At 40.3% G+C, this 20,491-nt stretch overlaps 4 protein-coding genes across 4 annotated transcripts; 2 read left to right on the forward strand and 2 right to left on the reverse strand.

Annotated features, from left to right (window-relative positions):
- Positions 1 to 3: 3 nt before the first annotated feature.
- On the reverse strand, positions 4 to 4,735 carry lamtor1 (late endosomal/lysosomal adaptor, MAPK and MTOR activator 1). The gene is made up of 5 exons (XM_069147803.1): positions 4,495 to 4,735; positions 3,288 to 3,433; positions 3,111 to 3,188; positions 2,312 to 2,435; positions 4 to 1,976 (listed from the first exon to the last, which is right to left on the reverse strand). Exons 1-5 carry the CDS (start codon positions 4,534 to 4,536, stop codon positions 1,884 to 1,886), a joined length of 483 nt encoding a protein of 160 aa, XP_069003904.1. The 5' UTR covers positions 4,537 to 4,735; the 3' UTR covers positions 4 to 1,883.
- A 2,923-nt stretch (positions 4,736 to 7,658) lies between these two features.
- sfrp2l (secreted frizzled-related protein 2 like) lies at positions 7,659 to 11,339 on the forward strand. The gene is made up of 3 exons (XM_069147299.1): positions 7,659 to 8,273; positions 9,292 to 9,372; positions 9,566 to 11,339. The coding sequence occupies exons 1-3, from the start codon at positions 7,751 to 7,753 to the stop codon at positions 9,982 to 9,984; spliced, it is 1,023 nt and encodes a 340-aa protein (XP_069003400.1). The 5' UTR covers positions 7,659 to 7,750; the 3' UTR covers positions 9,985 to 11,339.
- An 897-nt stretch (positions 11,340 to 12,236) lies between these two features.
- tomt (transmembrane O-methyltransferase) lies at positions 12,237 to 13,742 on the forward strand. Its single transcript, XM_069147300.1, has 4 exons — positions 12,237 to 12,498; positions 12,654 to 12,850; positions 13,045 to 13,167; positions 13,545 to 13,742. Exons 1-4 carry the CDS (start codon positions 12,237 to 12,239, stop codon positions 13,740 to 13,742), a joined length of 780 nt encoding a protein of 259 aa, XP_069003401.1.
- A 1,669-nt stretch (positions 13,743 to 15,411) lies between these two features.
- On the reverse strand, positions 15,412 to 17,811 carry anapc15 (anaphase promoting complex subunit 15). The gene is made up of 5 exons (XM_069147302.1): positions 17,728 to 17,811; positions 17,374 to 17,495; positions 17,229 to 17,288; positions 16,799 to 16,939; positions 15,412 to 16,592 (listed from the first exon to the last, which is right to left on the reverse strand). Exons 2-5 carry the CDS (start codon positions 17,491 to 17,493, stop codon positions 16,545 to 16,547), a joined length of 369 nt encoding a protein of 122 aa, XP_069003403.1. The 5' UTR covers positions 17,494 to 17,495; positions 17,728 to 17,811; the 3' UTR covers positions 15,412 to 16,544.
- Between the last annotated feature and the right edge of the window lie 2,680 nt (positions 17,812 to 20,491).

Genomic DNA, 20,491 nt, shown 5'->3' on the forward strand with positions numbered 1-20,491 from the left:
GGCTTTGTTGAAAGTCTTTAATGAACTGATTAAACCAAAAAACAAAACAGAATTAAAACTTTTTGGTACTAGCCTAAGATATCACAAACATATTTCAGGTAGTATTACACATTTGAGTAACAAACAAAACAGATGAAAAAAATGCCAAGAACCCATTGCAAAAAGCTCAAATCAGTTGCGCAGTTGAAGTAATCACAGCCTTGCAGATCATCCCTTTAGAGACTCGAGAGCAGCTCACCCTGCTCTCTGCCCACGCATAGTCGTGTGCTCTCCCCCGAAGAGCAAATATACATTTTAAAAACACAAATAAATAATCACAAAAAGGTCTCGGATCATTTTTATCTGCCGTGGTACATGGATCGTTGACGCTCCCTCTCACTGCTACAGTGGTTAGTTTCGGATTAATATGAACAACTCAATCATATTACAATCTGCAATGAAAAGCTTCGTTTGAAAGCTAACAAACGCAGACCTTAAAAGTGTTCTTGTGTTTCATAAAAACTCTGATCACCACAAGATCTTAGCCAATCCAGACCGAGGACCTCTTCACAAAAAGAGGAACTTCATACAATCCATCATCTGTTTTTATATTCAATCAGAAAATTCTGTACAAAGGCATGAATACACAACATCTGTCCCTGCATCCTCCACACGTCCACCGCCTTCATGTCCAAATGCCTCCGCTGCTGTTAAATATGTGAAGTTCTTGATTTAAAGAGTCTGACAGCTCATTCTTTAGAGCTAGAAAACGGCAAGAGGACACAGCGCTGTCTGTAAACTCAAGAATTTGTGCCCAGGAAAGCTCCAATGTTTCCCACTCCAAGGGACATTAGAGGCCCACCTGTGTTTGTGTTTGCATCCTCACCCCCCAGTGGACACCAGCCACGGACAGGTCACCCGGGATTTGGCCTCAACTGGAATAACTGACTACACGCTGGATGGCTAAATTACTAATCCAACCAGTTTCATTGCTTCAATTTTTAAACACGAGTGACACCAGAGTCTCAGCATACATCAGTACTACACTGTTACAACCATCCAAAACATAATGACATCTTAATCTCGAGAAGAAAACAGATTCAACTTTTTGGGTTCCAGTTTTTCCAAAGTTTTTGCTGCTCAAGGAAAAACACAGAAGAAAGGGTGAATACAGAGCAGAGTTAAAGACGTGAAGTCCAAACGGCAAGCCATGTTGCAAGTTTTTCTTTGCTCTGGTCAATGGCTAAAACATTCAACCAATGCAGTCACACCTGTGGCAAATTTTTTTAGTTGGTGACAACTGTGCTGAGATGATTTCTATTACCCCACGAAACAGAGATTCCTAATGTCTCCTTTTCCAGTGGAGACTATTTCAAACATATAAACCAATGCCGTGTGCCAAAAATCCTACAGCTCTGTCCCAGGTGATTACACTGTACATTATTCCGTGCCTTTGGAGATCAGCAGGCTGTGAAGTTAGCCTTGCCTGAGTGTACAGGCTTGGTTTTCTGACAAAATAAAGATACTGTGACGGATTTAAAACCTTTATAAACAGTAGGGAGAGCATCCTAAAAGGCTGAATGATGAGTTTTCCACAGCCGGTGATCCGGGCATTACGCTCAGAGAAGGCCTTGTTGTTCTAAGTATGAGTTCATACCCATCTACAGCGAACCAACTTCCATTTCCCATTTGACAACTTGTCACTGACCCATAATTGATTACACTATAGGACAGCCAAAGGGTGAAACCCCGCATGGTGTCTGTCTTTGTAGCAGTTAGAGGCGTAGCTAAGAAGCACAAGGACCAAAATGTGTTTAATAAAGGGTGGGCTGGAGGTTGAGGATGCAGGAGTGAAACAGAGGGGGTGGGATCGGAGGAACAATATGCAGGCCAGAGTCGCAGAATCAGGGAATGGCAAACTGGACCACCAGATCTTCTTTAGCATCCACTTTGATTTGAGAGATTGCACTGTAAGCGTAAGCTGCTATCTTGGACACCTGCGAAGAAAAGAGAAGATATAGTTATTAGATAGTGGAAAAAAAAATAAGTGAAACAAGACTGGTCCGCTGTGTACCACCAAGAGACGCTCGTTTAATTAGGTGCCCAACGACAGGAACAGGAAAGCATTGGGTGTCGTTCAGATCTATTTTAAGCCACACACTGAAATACCATGCAGCCCAACGTGTTGCATAATATTTCCAAAAGTGTGTCTGATATGAAACGTACCCAACAAGGAAAAAAAAACGTATGACGTGAAGCAATGCACACGCAGGAAACGCATGTCAACATATAATCTCTGTGTGTGCGTGTTTATGTATACGCGTGTGATTACCTGCTGTATATCCGAGTATGGCACCAAATCACTCGCAAGCACTTGGTGGGGCTGGCTGGTGAGGGAGGGCAGAGTGAGGGCTTTCTTTAGGGGCAGACTGGTGCTCAACACAGCCAGCTTTGTACTGCAACAACAACAACAACAAAAATAGCTTAACGGTGCTGTTGCCTTGTCATCAGCTGTGCAGCAGTTCAGAGTTCAACTCACCAACTTGTCTCTTAAATCAGACGGCTGTGAGAACAAGCCGTTTTCCCTGCACCTGGATTTTAGTCTAAACATACCACAGCTGCTCTGGTTAGTGGAGATCCTCCAACTACCACTAGGTGTCACTGCAGCTAAGGTTTAGGTTGCGATTTAAAAGGGGAAACGCTAAGCTGTTGCAATGTTCTGGTTAAATCATTTCCCTCACCACTTCCTCCAGCCTCTGGGTGGGTGAAGAAATTCATGTTTACAGTTTTATTTTTCCCACCATCAACAGAATCTCAGGAGCTTAATTCACTTCTTCTTTTTTTTTCCCCAACAAGGTTTAAATTCGTGAGACATAACCAGACAACACAAAACACTGAACAGCAGGATTTCAAGCTCAACATCTTATTACAATATTACTTTCATTATTATAATTTACAGTTTTATGATGATTCAGCTGCTTAATAATCTTCAGATAAGAGAAATACAAACTTTTTCCATCTCATTTTAAAAGCCAGCCATTGTCCAAACAGTGACCCGCATCATTTCCATGCAACCAAACCCAAAAAGCAGCATCGTTTCACGACAAATGCACAACCGCTCACCGACATACCTGTATTGCCGAGCTTTGTCCATGTACTCGTGCTGCTCCATCATGACGGAGTCAGCTGCCGAGACATCGATGATGTTCCTGAAACGGAGAAAAGATTGCGCATGAATAATGGCGTTGTTTTAAGGCGATGCATGCTGAATCTGACGGGTCTTGTGTCACGTGAAGGAGTTTCCTTACTGTGCTGTTTTTGTCAGGATGGATGTGAGGAGGGCTTGTTCATCTGTCCGTGCTGAGGACACGTTGGTAGTGATCCAGTCAGTCCCATTTGGAGGCTTGCTGACGGGGTTTGGGTGGGGGATCAGCGGCTTAATCTCATCAGGGTCCTACAACAGGCAGAGCCCAATATAATCAACTGATAAGCTCGTGTCATTTTGGAAACTTATTTTCCAGTTGCGCAGCAATTAAATACAGCAGAAATAAGTGCTAAATTGTACCATATCTTTTTATTTATTTAAATAAGATATTGATTAGAACAGTTCATGGTAATTGAGGCTATTAAATGAAGTGATGAAGCATTATGTAACTCAACAAAAGTGTTTTTGTTTTTTTTCATTTGATACAAGAAATGACAGCATTATGTTACAATATTTAAAAAAAACCTAGAAGCTTAAGAGAAGTGTCAGCTCCGCAACTACAGCAGAGCATTTCTCAACAACAAAACACTTAACATTGACACGTTAAAATCCTTCTGATGCTCATTTTACGACCAAGACGATGCGTTTCCAGAATAATATATCCAGAGAGGGAAAATATTGATCCCGACTCCTGTTGCTAGATTGAGGACAGACAACCAAGACGAAGGCAGAACTGAACTTTGTTTCCTTAAACTAAAAATAGCTGGGAAAGATGAGGGTCATGTGACATAAAACACGTGGTGTCCGGGGTATCAATCACTTTTGTTGTTGGCACACCTGCTGAGGTCATAATAGAGATCTCAAACATTCGCAGGTGACAAATGATCCGCTTTCAAACTATTATTTGTTTGAAGGAAGAATGCAACTAAGAGGTAAATGACTGGGTCGTGAAAATCGTTAAAAGCGCCTGCAGATATTTTACCGCACAGAAAACTTTCTTTGAAACGCGTTTCCTTGCCTTCAGACTTTTAAAGCTCATCTTTTACCCGTTTTATGATTTGTGCGAACTTGAAAAAAATAAAAAATAAAAAAAAGGAAAGCTGCCCGGAGCCAGGCCTGTCCCGAAAGCTACGGCTGGTTTTAGGTGTCACACCATTATCTGATAAATTTTAAAAAAAACGACCACTCGGTAACGTCCCGATATATTTTGTGCATTTTGTGCATGAAACGCCTTCGCAAAATAACACATTATACTTTGCATCTCAATGAAACATCTACTTATCGCTCGTAGCATGCTACGAGCTACCGACCTGGTTCGGAGTGTCGTTCTCGCTGCTGTAACAACAACCCATGGCAGCGTCCGAGGGGCGAAGCTACACAACCCCGGCTTCCCCGCTCTTTGTCACGAACGAGCCGCGTATTTTTCTTCTCCGTCAAACATAAAACTTCTCTCCTGCGCGGGTTTACTTTAACCTCACCTAAAAGGGAGGAAGCTACTGTCAACAGCAGCCTCTGGGACGAGCTATCACATGACAGCAGACCGTGGTGCAACGACATAACGGTTACTTCCGGAATTTCAGAAGCCACGCTGGCCCTCGTCACGTGACGGGGGAGGAGGGGGAGGGGAGGTGGGAAGGGGGGGATTTCAAGCGTGCGCGAAATTAATCAATAAATTAAATATGAGTGAAAGTGATCGTGTTGTAATAAATACGTTTGAATTGATGAGTAAAACTAAATCACCTTTAAAGGTAGGACTATACCTCTTATTAATAAATATATATATATATATATATATATATATATATTTTTAAAGAGCTACAGGCGTGGGTAATTAATTTTTCTTTCCTTTTCCCCTGCATATTTGTTGTTGAGGATATTTATGAATGTGTGCCAAAAATCAACGAATGTAAACAATTGAATATGAGTAGCAGTAGAGAAAAAAAAAATACAAAATACCCAACTTAAAGTAAGTTCCACATTAAAATAAAAATGACCACAATTTAATTTCCTTTATATACAAAAAGGTTACTGCAGGTTCCCTGCACTGCTTTAGGCAATTCAATTATCTTGAAATTTGAAAGGGGAGTAAAGCCTCAAAAGTACGGCATCGGTCTTTTTCTTATATATTATCCTTTAAGGTGTTTTTTGGTTCTTTTTTTTTTGGTGTTGTTTTGTAGTCCTCGAGGATTTTTTTTTTTGTTTAAAGACTATTATTATAAAATATTATTGTTATGTTTGCATTGTTCTAATGCAGTTGCTAAATTGTGTCTAGTCAGACTACCTCAAGGAAACGGACACATAGGAAACCTGGGATAGAATTTATCTCTGGATCGGGACAAGAAACTGCCACGTGAGGTCTCGTGTGGACAGTACTTGGAAACTTGGAGGTTTCACAAAAACATACACAGCTCACACAAGGACCCAAGAGCAAAGTCTTGCCCCTTGAAGGATCTTTTGGTCATGTTTGTGTGTTACATTATGCATTAACCAGCTAGAAGCTCGTACTGATGTTGGTACTGCTGGTACTGACATTGCTGTTTGACTTCCACAATATTTTATAAAATTCATTACTCTGAAATGTGTAGCTAGAAAAGTACCTCATTACACTGCACTGCACTAGAACACAGTGACCTGCCTGAACAAGACTTTTCTCTCTTAAGTAGGTTAGCAAATCTGGCAAAATATATTTAATTATGTTTGAACTGTTCCTAATTTTATAGGCTACTACTAAAGCAAATTCCAGCGGGAGAAGAGAACAGGAGAAACATGTTGGTGCACATGTTGTAATCTCCCTGATATAAGGGTCTCTGATGCCCTCTGGCTGAGTGTGATGACAGAGTACCACACACGCTGCAGTTACATCTTATTTCCAGTAACTCATTTCATAATACCGATGCTTTTTTTTTTTTTGTAAAAGCTCTCCATACATTGAAACAAACTTTTATTCTCACTGCTTTTACAAAAATATATGTTAAGTTTGTGTAGCCTGCCGAAATGCGAGAAAATCTTATATTTGCAGGTTTTTGAAAAGGTTCTCTGCTTTTCAAAAGCTAAAAGCTTAAAAATTATGCAGATTTATGTTTTTGAGACAACAAAATATTTAGATTTATTTTTTTTTAATAGGCATATATACAATGTTTGAAAAGGGAAGAAAAAGGTTTAAAGAAAGCACCAATCAAATGGCTTTAATGTAGGAATGAAAATCCACACTTTAAAGTTCCTTTTACCACCTCTACAAAAAATAACTAAAGTACCACAAAGCAGATGTACTAACCACTCAAATTGTTGTTTACATGCATATCTGTCCAAACACATACAGATATTGAACTCAGTGACCTTAACCCCCAAAATGTAATCAGTTTAGCTTTGAGTCTAAGTGAATGTTTGTGCCAAAGTTGAAGAGATTCCCTGCAGGCATTCCTGAGATATCGCATTCAAAATGGGAAACAGATGTGAACTCAGTGTCCCTTGGCCAACAAAATCTTATCAGGTCATCCTTGAGTCCCAATAATTGTTTGTGCCACATTGGAAGACATTTCTTCAATGCATTCCTGAGAAATCGCATTCGCAGTGGGAAATGGTTGTGAACTTACAGCAACTCTGACCTTTCACCTTTGACCACTAAAAAGTTATCAGTTCATCCTTGAGTCAAACTGAACGTTTGTGACAAATTTAAAGAAGTTCTCTCACGGTGCTTTTGCGATATTGCGTCGACAATAATGGACTAGGCACAAGACATGAGGTCTTATTGAGCTTGACCTTTTACCTTTCATTACCAAAATCCTTTGGAAGTGAAGGTTGAACATTGAAACAAGATTGATGTCCAAGTGAACATTGAAAAGTTTCTACGTCTTTTCTTCGTCAATGTCAAACGTTAAAAAGACATTGAAAAAAAGACATCTTTCATTCAACATTGATGTTCAAGCGACATTCACGATAGTCGTCGAAAAGAGACGTCCTTTCATCTTTAACATGGACGTCCAAAAGACATCCACATTGGACGTTGAAGATGTCTTTTTTCAACGTCCACCGTGGATGTCTCTTGGACATCAAAGTACATTGAAAAGAAGTTGAAAGTATTCAGTGTTCAATATTGACATCACAGGGACGTCTGCGGTTCAAGTAGCACCATTCAATTTTTTTCTCAAGATATTACATTGATACTACAAAAAAAGGTTAAATATTCCTATAGTCAGTCTCATTAGACTATTTGACGTGATGTAGTCTTTTCATAAACTATTTATTCAGCTTTGCTGAGGCCTGCATAATGAAGTCTGCCTGGAAAACTTATGTAAGGCAAAACGCTACTAATTAAACTGCATCCGTTCACCTTTTCTGTTGTGTGTCTCTAGGCTACTACAAACATTGTCGTTTACAACGTGAATGCCAAACTACATGTGGAGGCAGACAGCGGTCTGGTGGGCTGGCTGGGATGATGATGATGATGACTGGGAGGCGTCTGCCCTCTCATTTACCCCCTGTTCCCTCAACACCTCTTCGTTTACACCGACAGGCCGGTCAAGTCCAGGCAGAGGAGCATCAGCTCAATTCACTCTCAACAAAACAATGACTGCTTTTCTGCTCGGCTTTTTTCTGTTTGGAGTTTCTCATGCCTCTGACACCGTGGCTCCTGCCCAGCTCGGGCTGCTGTCGCTCGGCTTCAGCTCCTCGGTCCGCTCGGTGTGTAAGCCCATGCCGAGCACTCTGTCCCTGTGCCACGGGATCGGCTACCGGCGCATGTGGATCCCCAACTTGCTCGGCCACGATTCGCTGAAAGAAGCCCAGCAGCAGTCGGCCGCCTGGCTGCCGCTCATCTCCAAGCTGTGCCACCGGGACACCAAGAAGTTCCTGTGCTCGCTGTTCGGCCCGGTGTGTATGCCGGAGCTCAGCGGGCCGGTCAGCCCCTGCAGGAACCTGTGCGAGGCCGTGCGGGACGGCTGCGTGCCCGTGATGAGCGCCTTCGGGTTCCCCTGGCCCGAGATGTTTAACTGCAGCCGGTTCCCACACGGAACCGAGCTCTGCATCCCGGCAACCGGAGATCAGGAGGGGCGGACGGCGGAGGAAGTCAGGCACGAGGAGGCGCTGAAAGGTCGGAGAACACATCTGTCCGTCTCGAAAGTTTTACCTTCTAGAAAACAGCTGATTTAAGTCGGTAGAGTAGGCTACGAAGTCCTGGTACAGCTTCGTAGTTTACTTGAGTATTTCAGTTCTATGCTACTTTATTGGCTACTCCTATTCCACTTAATTTGATAAATAATACTGCACATTTGACTAACTGTAGTAAGTTACTCTTCTTTAATGTTACATTAAAATAGCCTTAGCTACATAATAAGCTTCTCTTGCATTGTCAACGTTTTTTAAATTGAAGCTTCTTACACTTTCGTTATACTTATAAAACTGCCTTGTAGAAGTAAAACTTTCCAATTTAACAATATTATATTGCGTGTCCTACTTCATTAATCTAATGGCATTTGTGATTTATAGTGTGACCCCTTGGTTGGAAATCACTGCACTAAACTACAGAACTAGTTTAAACCAGATCCACTTGAAAGTGTACTAAAATGCTGCTGCTTACCCTTTGTTGCTTAAGTCAATAAAACTCTAATAATGTCTTAAGTGAGCGCATTTTGCTCACAACACTTCTGCACTTTTGCCTTTAAATGCAGGACTTTACTTATGACATAATTTTTACATTGATGTACTGGAACTTTTATTTAAGTGTCAGAATACTTTTTCCACCACTGCCATTGTCCCTGCATGTATATTTTAGGGTATTCAAAATTTTTAGTCTGATCAACAGTTCATAATCAGCATATGTCCCAAGGTATATGATGCATTTAACTTTTTAATGTCATGTATGTATTGTATCAAATATGTATTTTAATACATCTTGTATCTTATTTAATTTAAAATACTTAATCTGTTTCCTGTCTCTTTGGCCTGTTTCCTGTGCTGCTGTAATTTCCCTTCTTGACGTCAATGAAGTTTTATTTTATCCTGTTTATGGCGTTTCTGTTGAAGGAGAACATTCCCACCATGTAAAGAAGTTTTCCAGCACCTCTGCAGACAGTTGCATTCTTCTAATCAGTTTATTTTCCATCCCCCAGGGAGTGTTATTTGTGATGCCTGTAGTCTGGCTGCTGAGGGAGAGACTGACATCCAGGAAAACTTCTGCCGCAGTTCATATGGTAAGAATAAACTAATGGAGATCATGTGGGTTCCAAACACATCCTTCTCTTCTGTTGTGACTGCAGCAGAGTGCAGCATACAGTAACCTTTTTAAAAAGATCATTCTCGATAAAAGAGAACAGATGATCTAATCGCAGATGTAGAGAGGTTGTTTTACAATGTGCCTGAAATGACACTTTGTCTCCGTCACAGCTTTTAAAATGCGTCTGGGCAGCGTGTCAACAGTGGGAGGCGACCGTCAGCTAGTTCCTGTGGCCCGCAGCCGCATCCTGAGGTGGGCAGGGGGAGGTGCAGAGAGGGCACAAGAAGTTGGAGGCGCCATGGCCCACAGCGCTTTGTGGCTGCAAGAAGGAGGAACCTGTACTTGTCCTGGCTTAGACTCTGCAGAGACAAACAAAGACAGAGGGCTGGAGGAGGAGCAGATAGACAAGAAGCAGGCAAAAGAAGGTGGAAAGGTAGGGAATGGGGCCCAGGGTGGATGGTACTTGGCCCTGGCTCAGGCTGAAGAGGGAAGACTGGTGCTGACTCGACTGGTGAGGTGGAACAGAGGGGACAAAGAGCTGAAGAAGTTCATCAGAGCTCTCCTCAAACAGCCTTGTCCAGAGCTTTAAACAGCGAGTTATTAACCACTGCAGCCCTGTGATTGAGGAGGTTGAGGTTGTGCTGCATGTCGCAACTCTTTACAGTAATGTACACAAAATCCAGCACAGTAACCAAAGAAGGAGTAAGAAACAAGGCAGGAGCCAACTGCTATTTAATGAACAGCAAATAATTCTTAAATAACGCGAAATAAATCAGCTGAGTGTAGATGAAAATCGAGGGCCAATAAAATCGTCCTTATACATGCAATCTTTGTATACCATAAATGTCTTTATTTTTTCTGTTTCTGTTCCCTCCAGTAAAGCAGAGCATAATTTTAATAAAGTGAAAAACAAGTTTTATTTTACAGAGAATGTATATTACTTTGTGAGTGACCAAAGACAGAGCTGCTGTTTGAGAACCTTCCTGTGATCACCACTTAACACATAGTTCTGTAAATATCACACAGGCAGTGGTGTTGTGGTGTGGTTACAAAAGCCATATATGTTGCAATGTAGTTACAACTGGAGCAAAATTAGTGTATTTTAGTGTACATACAAGAGACATAATGTCGCCCATTAATTAAGTTCATCATTAATTAATTAGGTGAGTAGTTTTAGTTCTGATAAAAGAGGTGTGGACTGATCTGCAATGAAGCAACTTTATTGTTGTTGTTCCTGTAATGATAAATGATATACTCACACTACCTATCTAAATGTTTCATACACATCAATCTTTTAACATAAATATAATAGACATGCAGGTTTTTTTGTTTCGTTTTTCATTTTCTTTCACAGCGACCAAAATCTCATAGTCGTATTTTGATGAGAGAAAACACTTAATGTGGAAAGACGAAAACAAAAAGTATAATGTCAACAGCAGAGGAGCACTGAAAAGAAAGAATGGGAAATGTGATGTCATGTGAACAACAAATTGTTTAGATTTGGGTTTTTGTCTTTTGTTGCATATTATTTTAAATGTATTTGTACAAAACATGATTCGACTCTGTTTTTGAATATTAGTTTTTTTTAAATAAAGTTAGATTTAAAAATAATATAGAATTATTTTGTTTTGAGTTACATTCGATAATATTCCATACATTTGTTTTTTTCTTGATCTTTCCATCAGGGCACAGTAAAGAGAGAAATTGGACTCCATACAACCACAGAGAGACACACCTGTTGATGTTAACTTGATGTATCAAATGTCAGTTTCACGCTGTCTCACTCTGCTCCTTTTTGAACAGTGTCGGCCCTATTTTGAACATCTGAACTTGATGTGTATCTCATCAGAAAATGACAAAATTGATGTTCAACAGCTGTAAAATTGGTACTGTTGCTTTTATCTCTCTGTCTGTTAATTGGGATTAATTACAGGATATATACTGTCATGCACGTCATACATGAATTATTCATAATCCAGAGTCTCTGACCGTCTCTTAAAACACACACACACACACCATTCTCTCTGCATTTCTGCACCTGTCTCAGCTGAAGTGCCACTTTAACTTTGTCGTCATCAGCGCTCTAGCTCTAATTTCATCAAACGTCTTTGAGAACGGGTGAGTTTGTCTTGTTTTTGTGGGATAGTGAGGATAGTGTGTTGTAGCATCTGTTCAGTGCGAGGCAGAGAGCTTATGGAGTCTACAGTTACCTGAGGCAGTAGAAACATCTAGAGAGGCCCAGCACACTCTCTCACATCAAGCTCAGGACTAAAGCATGGACACCTGTCTTCATATAGATCTCATCTTGTGTAATCAAAAACTAAAAACTAGCATTCATCTAAAAATGTGTTTATGTTTAAAAAAATAATTTTAGGTAAAAAAAACAATTTTCTATAGGAATGTTATAATTGCCAAGTTTTGTGGCTTTGATCATGAAATCCTGGAGGCATATACAAGCCAAACCTAAAGGTATTAGGTCCACCAAAAAAAATTACTTTTTACACAATTAAAAATGTGTTAATTTGAGGGCGGATGAAGTTGTTTTTATCTGTATACTGTACTGAAAATGACAAAAACCTTTAAACAAGACAGAAAATGCGGCTGTTGTACACTACAGAGTAGCACAGTCTAATATCGCAGATAAAATACATTAAGTCAGTGGCGTTGTAGGTGGTGTAATGAGTGTAAAAGATCAAACGTCTTTCAGTGAATTGCTGGAATTAACGTAAAAGTTAATTGAAAGAAGACATAGCATCCACTTTATTAACACGTAAATGAGTATATATGACAACTGAATCCACCAATGTGTGTCTGTCTGTGTGTTTTTCTGTAAAAGCCAGGATGGTGTCACCTGCTATTGCTTTGGCCTTCCTCCCCCTTCTGCTGACACTGCTTATCAGGTACCGCTACTACTTTGTGCTATTGTATCGGGCGGTCCTGGTCCGGATGTGGAAGGACTGTGTCACCGGTTTGACCCGAGAGGAGCGTGCTTACCAGTATGTCATCACTCATGCCACCCCTGGAGACCCAGAGAGCATCTTGGATGCCTTCGATGCCTGGTGCAGCAAGGTGGAGTTCATCAGCAACATTGGGCCTAAAAAAGGTGAAGGAATTTGAGAGGGAGATTTTATTGGAGATGTGACACACACGTGTAAATCCCTAAACACATACTGCACATTTATAATATGTATGTTTGTGTGTGTGTGTGTGTGTGTGTGTGTGTGTGTGTGTGTGTGTGTATGGTTTCTCTGTGGTTAGGGAAGATCCTGGACCGGCTGCTGATGGAGCAGAGCCCTCTGACGGTGCTGGAGCTGGGTGCACACTGTGGGTACAGCACTATACGGATTGCCAGGTCTTTGCCGCTGGGTGCCAGACTCTACAGCATCGAGATGGACCAAGGGAATGCTGCTATCGCTGAGAAAATCATTCGCCTGGCAGGGTTTGACGACGACACGGTGAGACAGCAGAAACATGTAACCCATTCACAAAATTTCACAGAATATCCAATACACTTCAAGTCCTGTAGGCCTCACCCACCTACAGGCTATCATCGTTACTGTTTTTAACATTCATTTGGGACATTTTTATTTCCTGCAATGAATATCAAGAGTACTATACCTTTGAGACATTAGTGCTGTGTGTTCTCCAGGTGGAGCTCATTGTGAATCCATCTGATGAGGTGATCCCTCGGCTGCAGTCCGACTACAATTTGGAGAGGCTGGATTTTGTCTTCATGGACCACTGGAAGAAATGCTACGTTCCTGACCTTCAGGTAACTAGAATAAACAATCAGAGAGGACACATGAACTGAAATTCTGTTTTGGAGTTTTTTTGTCCAGTCAAAAGTCAGAGTGGATAACATGAGCTTTTAAATAAAACTTAGGTAACCTCTAGCACCAAAATTCTGCCTCTGAATGAAATAAAAGTGGCTCCACATTAAAAAGTAGAGTGTGTTTTTTTCTTACTCACTGTCAAGTAAAAATGGCCTTTATTTAAGTAGCAATGAAAATAATATTTTATTTAATTTAGACTGTTTATTTAAAAAGATTCTGTGCAGCACTTTGGTGAATCTGAACAAATATTTTTTTAGTTGAGCGCCTTCTCACTGTTGCCTGTTCAGCTCCCTCCATTACTTACTGTGTGTTACAGATGCTGGAGGGCTGTGGACTGCTGGGAAAAGGAACTATGATTTTGGCTGACAACGTGCTGTTTCCTGGGGCGCCAAAGTTCCTCCGACACATTCGCAACAGCGGCCTGTATGAGTGGAAGATCCACCGGGCCACACTAGAGTATAGCAAGGGCATCAGGGACGGGATGGCTGAGCTGGTGTATCAGGGAATCAAGTAGATCTCGAAGACTGGGATGTCACACTCGATTACTCCAATATACATTTTAGGAATGGCAAGGGATGATGATATACTGTCAAAACAGTTTTTAAGGAAAATTGGGATAAGAACTGTAAATTCTCCTCCAACGCTGGCATTCACCTCAAAACTCAGTTTCCGTTTAGGGCCCGAGCACCGATGGTGCAAAAGCCCTATTGTTATTCAAGCGATTATTATTATTCTCCGTAAACAACTGCATTTTTGGCGGCTTTATCGTACTCAAAAACTCATGAAAGTTGCTGCACCCGTCTCTCCCGGCAAAACATTTCGTATTTTAGTGGCTTGCTAGTGTCCCCTAAAGAGATGCCCCGGCAGCTACATTTACCTACATGCACGAAATTCGGTGGACATGTGTATCACACTGAGACGTACAAAAAAGTTACATTGCACCATGACGTCAACTCAACCTTTTCAACATTTTTAATTTAGTCGCCACTTTTGGCGATTCACACGTTGTACTTTAACAAACTCCTCCTACAGATTTTGTCGGACCGACTTGAAATTTAATCAGTTCACTCTTAACATGTTTGGAATTAAAAGTTATCAAAATAATTAGTTTTCATTGATCAGTATGCCTGTTTGTCTTGTAATTGCAGTCATACTAATACAAAACTAAAGAACAACAATACAAAACAAAACCCTAATACAAAAAATAAAGGGTGTGACTAAATTTTCTTGGATTTCTGTCTGAACTACCACAGACTTTTTTTTTTTCATATTTCGGACGAAATGCTATAGTATGACAGTGGTGCCACTGTGGTTAGAGCAGTTGCCTAAAAATGAGAAGTAACTGCCATGTATTCAGTTCAGAAAAAAGTCATACTCCAAAAAGTGATACAAACTTCATATGGTATATTGTCCGAAATATTCAAAAAAAGTCATTCTATATCATGTTGTCCAAAAAGTGACCCAAAAGTCATTTTTGTACATAGTATATAGTATAGCCAGGGCAATGCGACTGAGTTTGACGTTTCTCCGTGACACAGGAAGTTGATGTTTAAGGTCAACCGATGCTCCAGAGCTTACAAAACGTCAGGCACCTACTTTCATGAGTTCAAAAGGCTTTTTTTTTTTCTTTTTTTTTTAAAGAATAAGGAACGAGATCGATAAAAAAACTTAAAACTGCAAGGGGGAATATGCGGACCCTCGTGTGCTGTAAAATCAGAGAGCCTGCGGCCCCGACCCACTGGATCCCCGATGTGCAGCGTGCAAGGGCCCGCATATCACTGCTTGCAGTTTTAATTTGTATTATATCTCAATTCGAGGAAATGCAACAGTGTCTTCCAAATTAGCTCACTGCCAGAGCCCTCTCCTGGGCCAAAAGTATCAGGAAAAGAAATGGTCATGTTCCAATTTAGTAATCCTATGTGCATAACCCCAGTCTCTAAATCCAAATAAATGTTTACCTTGTTTTTGCTGGGAATCTTTGTCACCATCTCCTGTCATTCCCTGCTGTCAAAAATCTAATAAGCAGAAACCTATCTCTTAAAAAAACATTAGCCTGTTTGTTTGAGCATAAATCTGAAAGGACTATTGGAAATATATTAAATATGTAATTAAAATGAATTCATTTTGCTGAGTTTTTAACAAATGTGTTTAATATTATTACATTAAATATTGAATTAAGTAAAGTGAAGTGTGGACGCTGGCCCAACCAAAACCTGAAATGTTACCAACACCCGATTCAAACTAGCCTTTAACAAAGTATCTCACGTTACCTTCTTGATTTTCATCTCACTGAACAGTTCGTCAACATAAATTCACACTGCTCACTACCATTTTACAGTTTGTTATTTATTAATAAGAAACTAAAATGTAGAAAACAAGGCTGGATCAAAATAACTGTAAAAAAATATTCAAGACCTCAAATAATTTCAGTACAAATAATAAAATTTTAGAAAGAAATTCTGTAAAATAGACATGGGAGAATTTAGATGGACACTGTTAGTACTGACATTTCAGTTTACATTTTTCTGTGAGGATGGCAGCTTTTCCATTTTACATAATTCAAAATATTAACATGCATTTCAACTGTCCGAACAGAACAGCATTACACAAGTTTTTGTGAATCTTCTTCTAAAAGGTGTGATATCTGTAACAAAAGATCCAACAGAGCACTGCTATGAAACAGAACTGGACTACATGGTGAAGCATCTGCGTGTCTTTGTTATAGGTAACAAATTAGCTTGCTGACTGAACTAATGTTTACGCTTAGTCAGCTATTTAGAGACGCTTAGTAGCTCATCTAACAAGGTCAAAGTTTAAATGTGAGATCACTGAGCTGATGGCTGCCATTATAAGAGTGTCTGATTGACATTATAGTTATAAAACAGTAAAACAGTAGAGTTTGTGTATCCGTTTTAGAGCACTGGACACGTGTGCGTGCGTGTGTGTGTGTGTGTAGCTGCTGTGGCTGGATTAAATAGTTAAATATATTTACCAGGCAAAGACAAAATCAGAACGTGTGCACAGGCGCTTAAATGTACCCATGTTAGTATTTCCACACACATCCCTCACTCAGGCAGCAACACTCACAGAAATGTTTGACAACATTCAGAGCTTTCAAGACTGACAGGCTGCACCTTGAAGTTAGAGAAAAGTGCTGACCTCCCCTGAAGAATCCTCTGGGGATTCATCTTTATTCTTTTCCTACTTACACAAATAAAAAAATATATCTGTATCACAGGCTGAAGGGTCAGCAGCCATGTTTTAAGAAGAAAGTCCAGGACCAGACGGCTTGATGGAGACTAAATTGTCTATTGTCTTAAATCATCCACTGATCTTGGTCTTGATCCGGTCCTTCCATGTCCACCTGACAGGAAGAAACAGAGACACATTAAAGACTAGTATTTCTCTGTTTGGGGAGAAAAAAAAAGGCCCCAACATTTAATTTCAGTATATTTTAGTGACTGTTTTTAAAATGTAAGTCAAGTTTTCCACTTTTGAACAGCATGAAGCCATTTGCCTGGTCTAGTTAAAGATTCTGCTTCCATGGAAACAAGTGATAAATGAAAGCACCTCATTGATCTCGCCATCATCGGGTGACTCGTTGTAGTCATTCATCTCATCCATGTCCTGCATGTCTTCTTCATCTTCCGAGTCCTCCTCACTGTCCTCCTCGTCCTCGTCGTCCTCTTCTTCTTCCTCTTCATATCCTGCCTGCGCCAACGCAAATACAGATGACATAGTCAGAGGGAACCACGTGACAAATGCATGTTTCTTCCTGTGGCAAGGTGAGACTAAAATATTCTAAATATAATGTACACTTAAACTGATATTGATTCTTTTGAGGTGCCTAAAATACATTTTGTTGCTGACCCCAACCACAGCGGTACATTGCTCAGCTTCTGTGCCGAGTACAGCTGAGGGCCTGCTGACTCCAGATCTACTGCAGGAAATCCCACTTCATGAAAGCAGAACTAGCCCTTCAAAATGCTTATGGTGCTACCTCAAAAATAGGTTTCCCAATGGGCATCAGGTTGTTGTCTTTCTCAGCAATGCTCTGCAACTGAAGCACAGACAGATAGCACGTATTGAAAGAGTGAGCATGAAAAGTGAGAAAAGAAAACGGTTTGGGAGCAGAGGAGTTTTACCCAGGTCTGGTGCTGCTGCTCCTGCTGGTGCAGCTCGGTCTCATCCACACACGGTCGGTCCAGGTTAAACCACAGGGACTCCGTTATCCGGGGGAGCAAAGAGGGGAACAACGTGGACATGTCTGCCACACAGGAACAACAACAACAAAACACAGAGTCCACCAGCAAGTGTTAAAACTCTCGTCTTCAAGGAAAAAGATGAGCACACAGAACTAATGCAGGGACAACTCAGCGTAACACATCGTTAAGTCTTCCTGTTTCAAACACACTCTCTCAAATCTAATGCAACCTCCGCCAGTCTTCTAGATGGAAATATTGTAACATAATAAAAAATAATACAAGATGCGATCTTACCCGTTATCTATTAAATAAGTCCCTGCCAACCACTCGCTCCAGTTTCAAAAAAAAATTCAAAACAAATTTGACCGGAAACTGGGGGTGTTCACCTATAAATAGTCCTCTTTTCCCACTACCGCTTCGCTAAGGTTCCGTGTTGGTAGCATGAGCAGGGGGAAAGGAAGCAGCAACAATAATGTAAGTTTGGATAGAATGTGTGATAGCGATGATACTTATCTGTATATTGTAATACAGATTACTGATGTGTTTTCTGGCATAAATAATGATAGTCTGGGTCACATTTCAGATGAGTTGTTAACAGCTCCACCAAATAGTGCTTTCTCACTTAACTACTCACATGGCTTCACTTCAGCAGCTAAATGTTCAGATGATCCAACACTCACCAAAAATCGAAGATAAGAGAAAAAGTTCAAGAACTGGAATCAGATTTGTGTATTCAAACTTTTTTCTTTTTCACCGTTGTAAGAATTCTACTTTATATGATGAGTTCCCTGAGATTATGTAATTTGGGACTATATATATATATATATATATATATATATATTGAATTATACTGAATATAATTTTTTCATCTCCCAGTATTGGTCCGATGATACCTCAGATGTATGTGCTGTCCCTGGATATAAAACTGAATATAAAGTGGTTCACACCAGCTCCACCTTCAACAGCTACAATAGTAACTTGCTGATGCTTCAGTATTAATGATCTAATGATGTAATATATAATAGCATAACAGTCAGAGGGACTAAACCAGGACTTTTACTTTAATACTTAAACTGCATTTTGCTACTAATACTTTTACAGGCTTTTTAATGCAGGGCTTTTACTTGAAGTGGAGTATTTTTACACTGCTTTATTGGTACTTTTACGAAAGTAGATTATCTGAACACTTCTTCCACCACTGCTGTAAAGGAATTTCCCCACACTTTTTCTTCATATAATCAGACTGTATAGGAAATGTATGAACTCGTTTCTACCAAAGGGGAGTTAAAAAGATGCTGATGGACAAATTTAAAAATAAAAATGAAATCAAACAGTACATCGAAACAGTCTCCTCTTCAAACAATAAGAAAGCTGCTCAAATGATAGATATCAGCCCAGACATGCTCTTGGTCTTTGTTGTAGTTCACGACTTGTTTTCTCCAAATATTTCTAAAGTAGAAAAAAAGACACACACACACACACACACACACACACACACACACACACACACACACACACACACACACAAAAACACACAAACACACACACACCTGATGACTCCCTCTGTGCGAAATGGCAGTGTGACCTAAGACGGCAATAAGATGAATACAAAAGAGTGGCAGTTAAGACATGTTTCTGCTGCATCTGTGTTAGTGTCTCCTGATTCAACAAACATTAAACATTACAAGCATGCTGAGTGGTTGATTTTCTGTGTGTGTGTGTGTGTGTGTGTGTGTGTGTGTGTGTGTGTGTGTGTGTGTGTGTGTGTGTGTGTGTGTGTGTGTGTGTGTACATTTCCAATACAACACACACCTAGATTGACCTTGAGATAAGACAAAACCTTCCTCACACCAAGACAGAAGATAAAACTCACACGATCACGCACATGCACACAAGGCAGACTTTGGACTCGAGGAACTCATTTTTATAGAGCTCCCGGTAGTTTTCAGTCACTGTCCACTCACGCACTTCCACACACAAGGGCACAGATGTGTGTTTTGTAATTCTTGTTTGTTCTTGAGAAGTGTGTAGGAGGTGACTGGAGACTGATTTGTAGGATCGTCCCTTCAAGAAGGACTCATCACAGAAGTAAAGAAGGTAAAGCGAATTTGTTTAGCATTACTTGTAAATCTTCTAATTGGTTCCTAGGTGGAGGCTATTTCCACTGTAGATGAAGCTAGTATATCTTACAGCATAGAAATATTTCTACTTGCTTAAAGATACATTATTAAATGACTCTTAAATTGAGTACTTTACGATATGACATGGTGGGGTAGAGAAGGAATCTTCCCTTTCTGGCAGACTGTATGCATTACAACGCTTTCTACTGTGTTTTTTGTTTTTTTTGCTGCATTCAGGAGCTATAATTAATTTGTTGTGCCATCTTGCAGTAAATAAAACTTTTCTCATGTCCATCCTTTGTCACATAAAAATGAGGAAGATAATAAATGTCAGAGTGTCAGAGAGAGAAAGCAAATACATTTAGGGAAAGGCAAAACAATTAGACACAGATTTTGCAAAAGGGTTACAGTAAATGCATCAGACCTGGAGCATAATTAAGACATGTCCATCACTTATTATGATTGTGAGTTACTGCCTGCAATACAAATCAAAGGTTGAGTTGACACTTGCTGTAACTAAGTTCTGTTTGTTTTACCGTTACACCTTTGAATCATATGCGGCTCTGGAAGTTCTTAAAGATGCTGTAAAGTAGAAATGAAAATGAGTTTTAAGTTCATTACACCACAGAGGTATGGGTTGTTAACTACCCATCCAAATTTGAATGAAAAAAAACACGGACAAGTTTGTTAAATTAGGCTTTGAAATCGTGAGAAAATCATCAGTCTTCTCTGCTCTGAGACTGGGGGGGCGTGTCCTGAAGGAGCTGAAGCTCCGCCCACTCACTGGAAGGTGTTCAGTGTTCAATATGACAGTCCTGTGGCTGCAGTTCTTTTCCCCACTAAGCGGTCCGTCTGACATCCAACCTCTCAGTGACTTCATGCACGATGTCCCACTGGTACTCTGTCTCTCTGGTGGACGGAGCAGCCTGCTTTGGGAA

The sequence above is a fragment of the Embiotoca jacksoni genome, unplaced genomic scaffold (assembly GCF_022577435.1).
Source record: "Embiotoca jacksoni isolate LCO1_2020_lvr unplaced genomic scaffold, fEmbJac1.0.p SCAF_14, whole genome shotgun sequence".
Lineage (NCBI taxonomy): Eukaryota > Metazoa > Chordata > Actinopteri > Embiotocidae > Embiotoca > Embiotoca jacksoni.

What these genes read in the sequence shown, in the direction of transcription:
- lamtor1 (XM_069147803.1), bottom strand. Translation starts at nt 4,536, where the DNA reads ATGGGTTGTTGTTACAGCAGCGAGAACGACACTCCGAACCAG. An exon ending in AGAACGACACTCCGAACCAG is followed by an intron (nt 3,434 to 4,494) that starts GTCGGTAGCTCG and finishes TGCCTGTTGTAG; the next exon opens with GACCCTGATGAGATTAAGCC. An exon ending in GACAAAGCTCGGCAATACAG is followed by an intron (nt 2,436 to 3,110) that starts GTATGTCGGTGA and finishes TTGTTGTTGCAG; the next exon opens with TACAAAGCTGGCTGTGTTGA.
- sfrp2l (XM_069147299.1), top strand. Translation starts at nt 7,751, where the DNA reads ATGACTGCTTTTCTGCTCGGCTTTTTTCTGTTTGGAGTTTCTCATGCC. An exon ending in GCACGAGGAGGCGCTGAAAG is followed by an intron (nt 8,274 to 9,291) that starts GTCGGAGAACAC and finishes TCCATCCCCCAG; the next exon opens with GGAGTGTTATTTGTGATGCC. An exon ending in CTTCTGCCGCAGTTCATATG is followed by an intron (nt 9,373 to 9,565) that starts GTAAGAATAAAC and finishes TCTCCGTCACAG; the next exon opens with CTTTTAAAATGCGTCTGGGC.
- tomt (XM_069147300.1), top strand. Translation starts at nt 12,237, where the DNA reads ATGGTGTCACCTGCTATTGCTTTGGCCTTCCTCCCCCTTCTGCTGACA. An exon ending in CAACATTGGGCCTAAAAAAG is followed by an intron (nt 12,499 to 12,653) that starts GTGAAGGAATTT and finishes CTCTGTGGTTAG; the next exon opens with GGAAGATCCTGGACCGGCTG. An exon ending in CAGGGTTTGACGACGACACG is followed by an intron (nt 12,851 to 13,044) that starts GTGAGACAGCAG and finishes TGTGTTCTCCAG; the next exon opens with GTGGAGCTCATTGTGAATCC.
- anapc15 (XM_069147302.1), bottom strand. Translation starts at nt 17,493, where the DNA reads ATGTCCACGTTGTTCCCCTCTTTGCTCCCCCGGATAACGGAGTCCCTG. An exon ending in AGCAGCAGCACCAGACCTGG is followed by an intron (nt 17,289 to 17,373) that starts GTAAAACTCCTC and finishes TCTGTGCTTCAG; the next exon opens with TTGCAGAGCATTGCTGAGAA. An exon ending in ATGATGGCGAGATCAATGAG is followed by an intron (nt 16,593 to 16,798) that starts GTGCTTTCATTT and finishes TCTTCCTGTCAG; the next exon opens with GTGGACATGGAAGGACCGGA.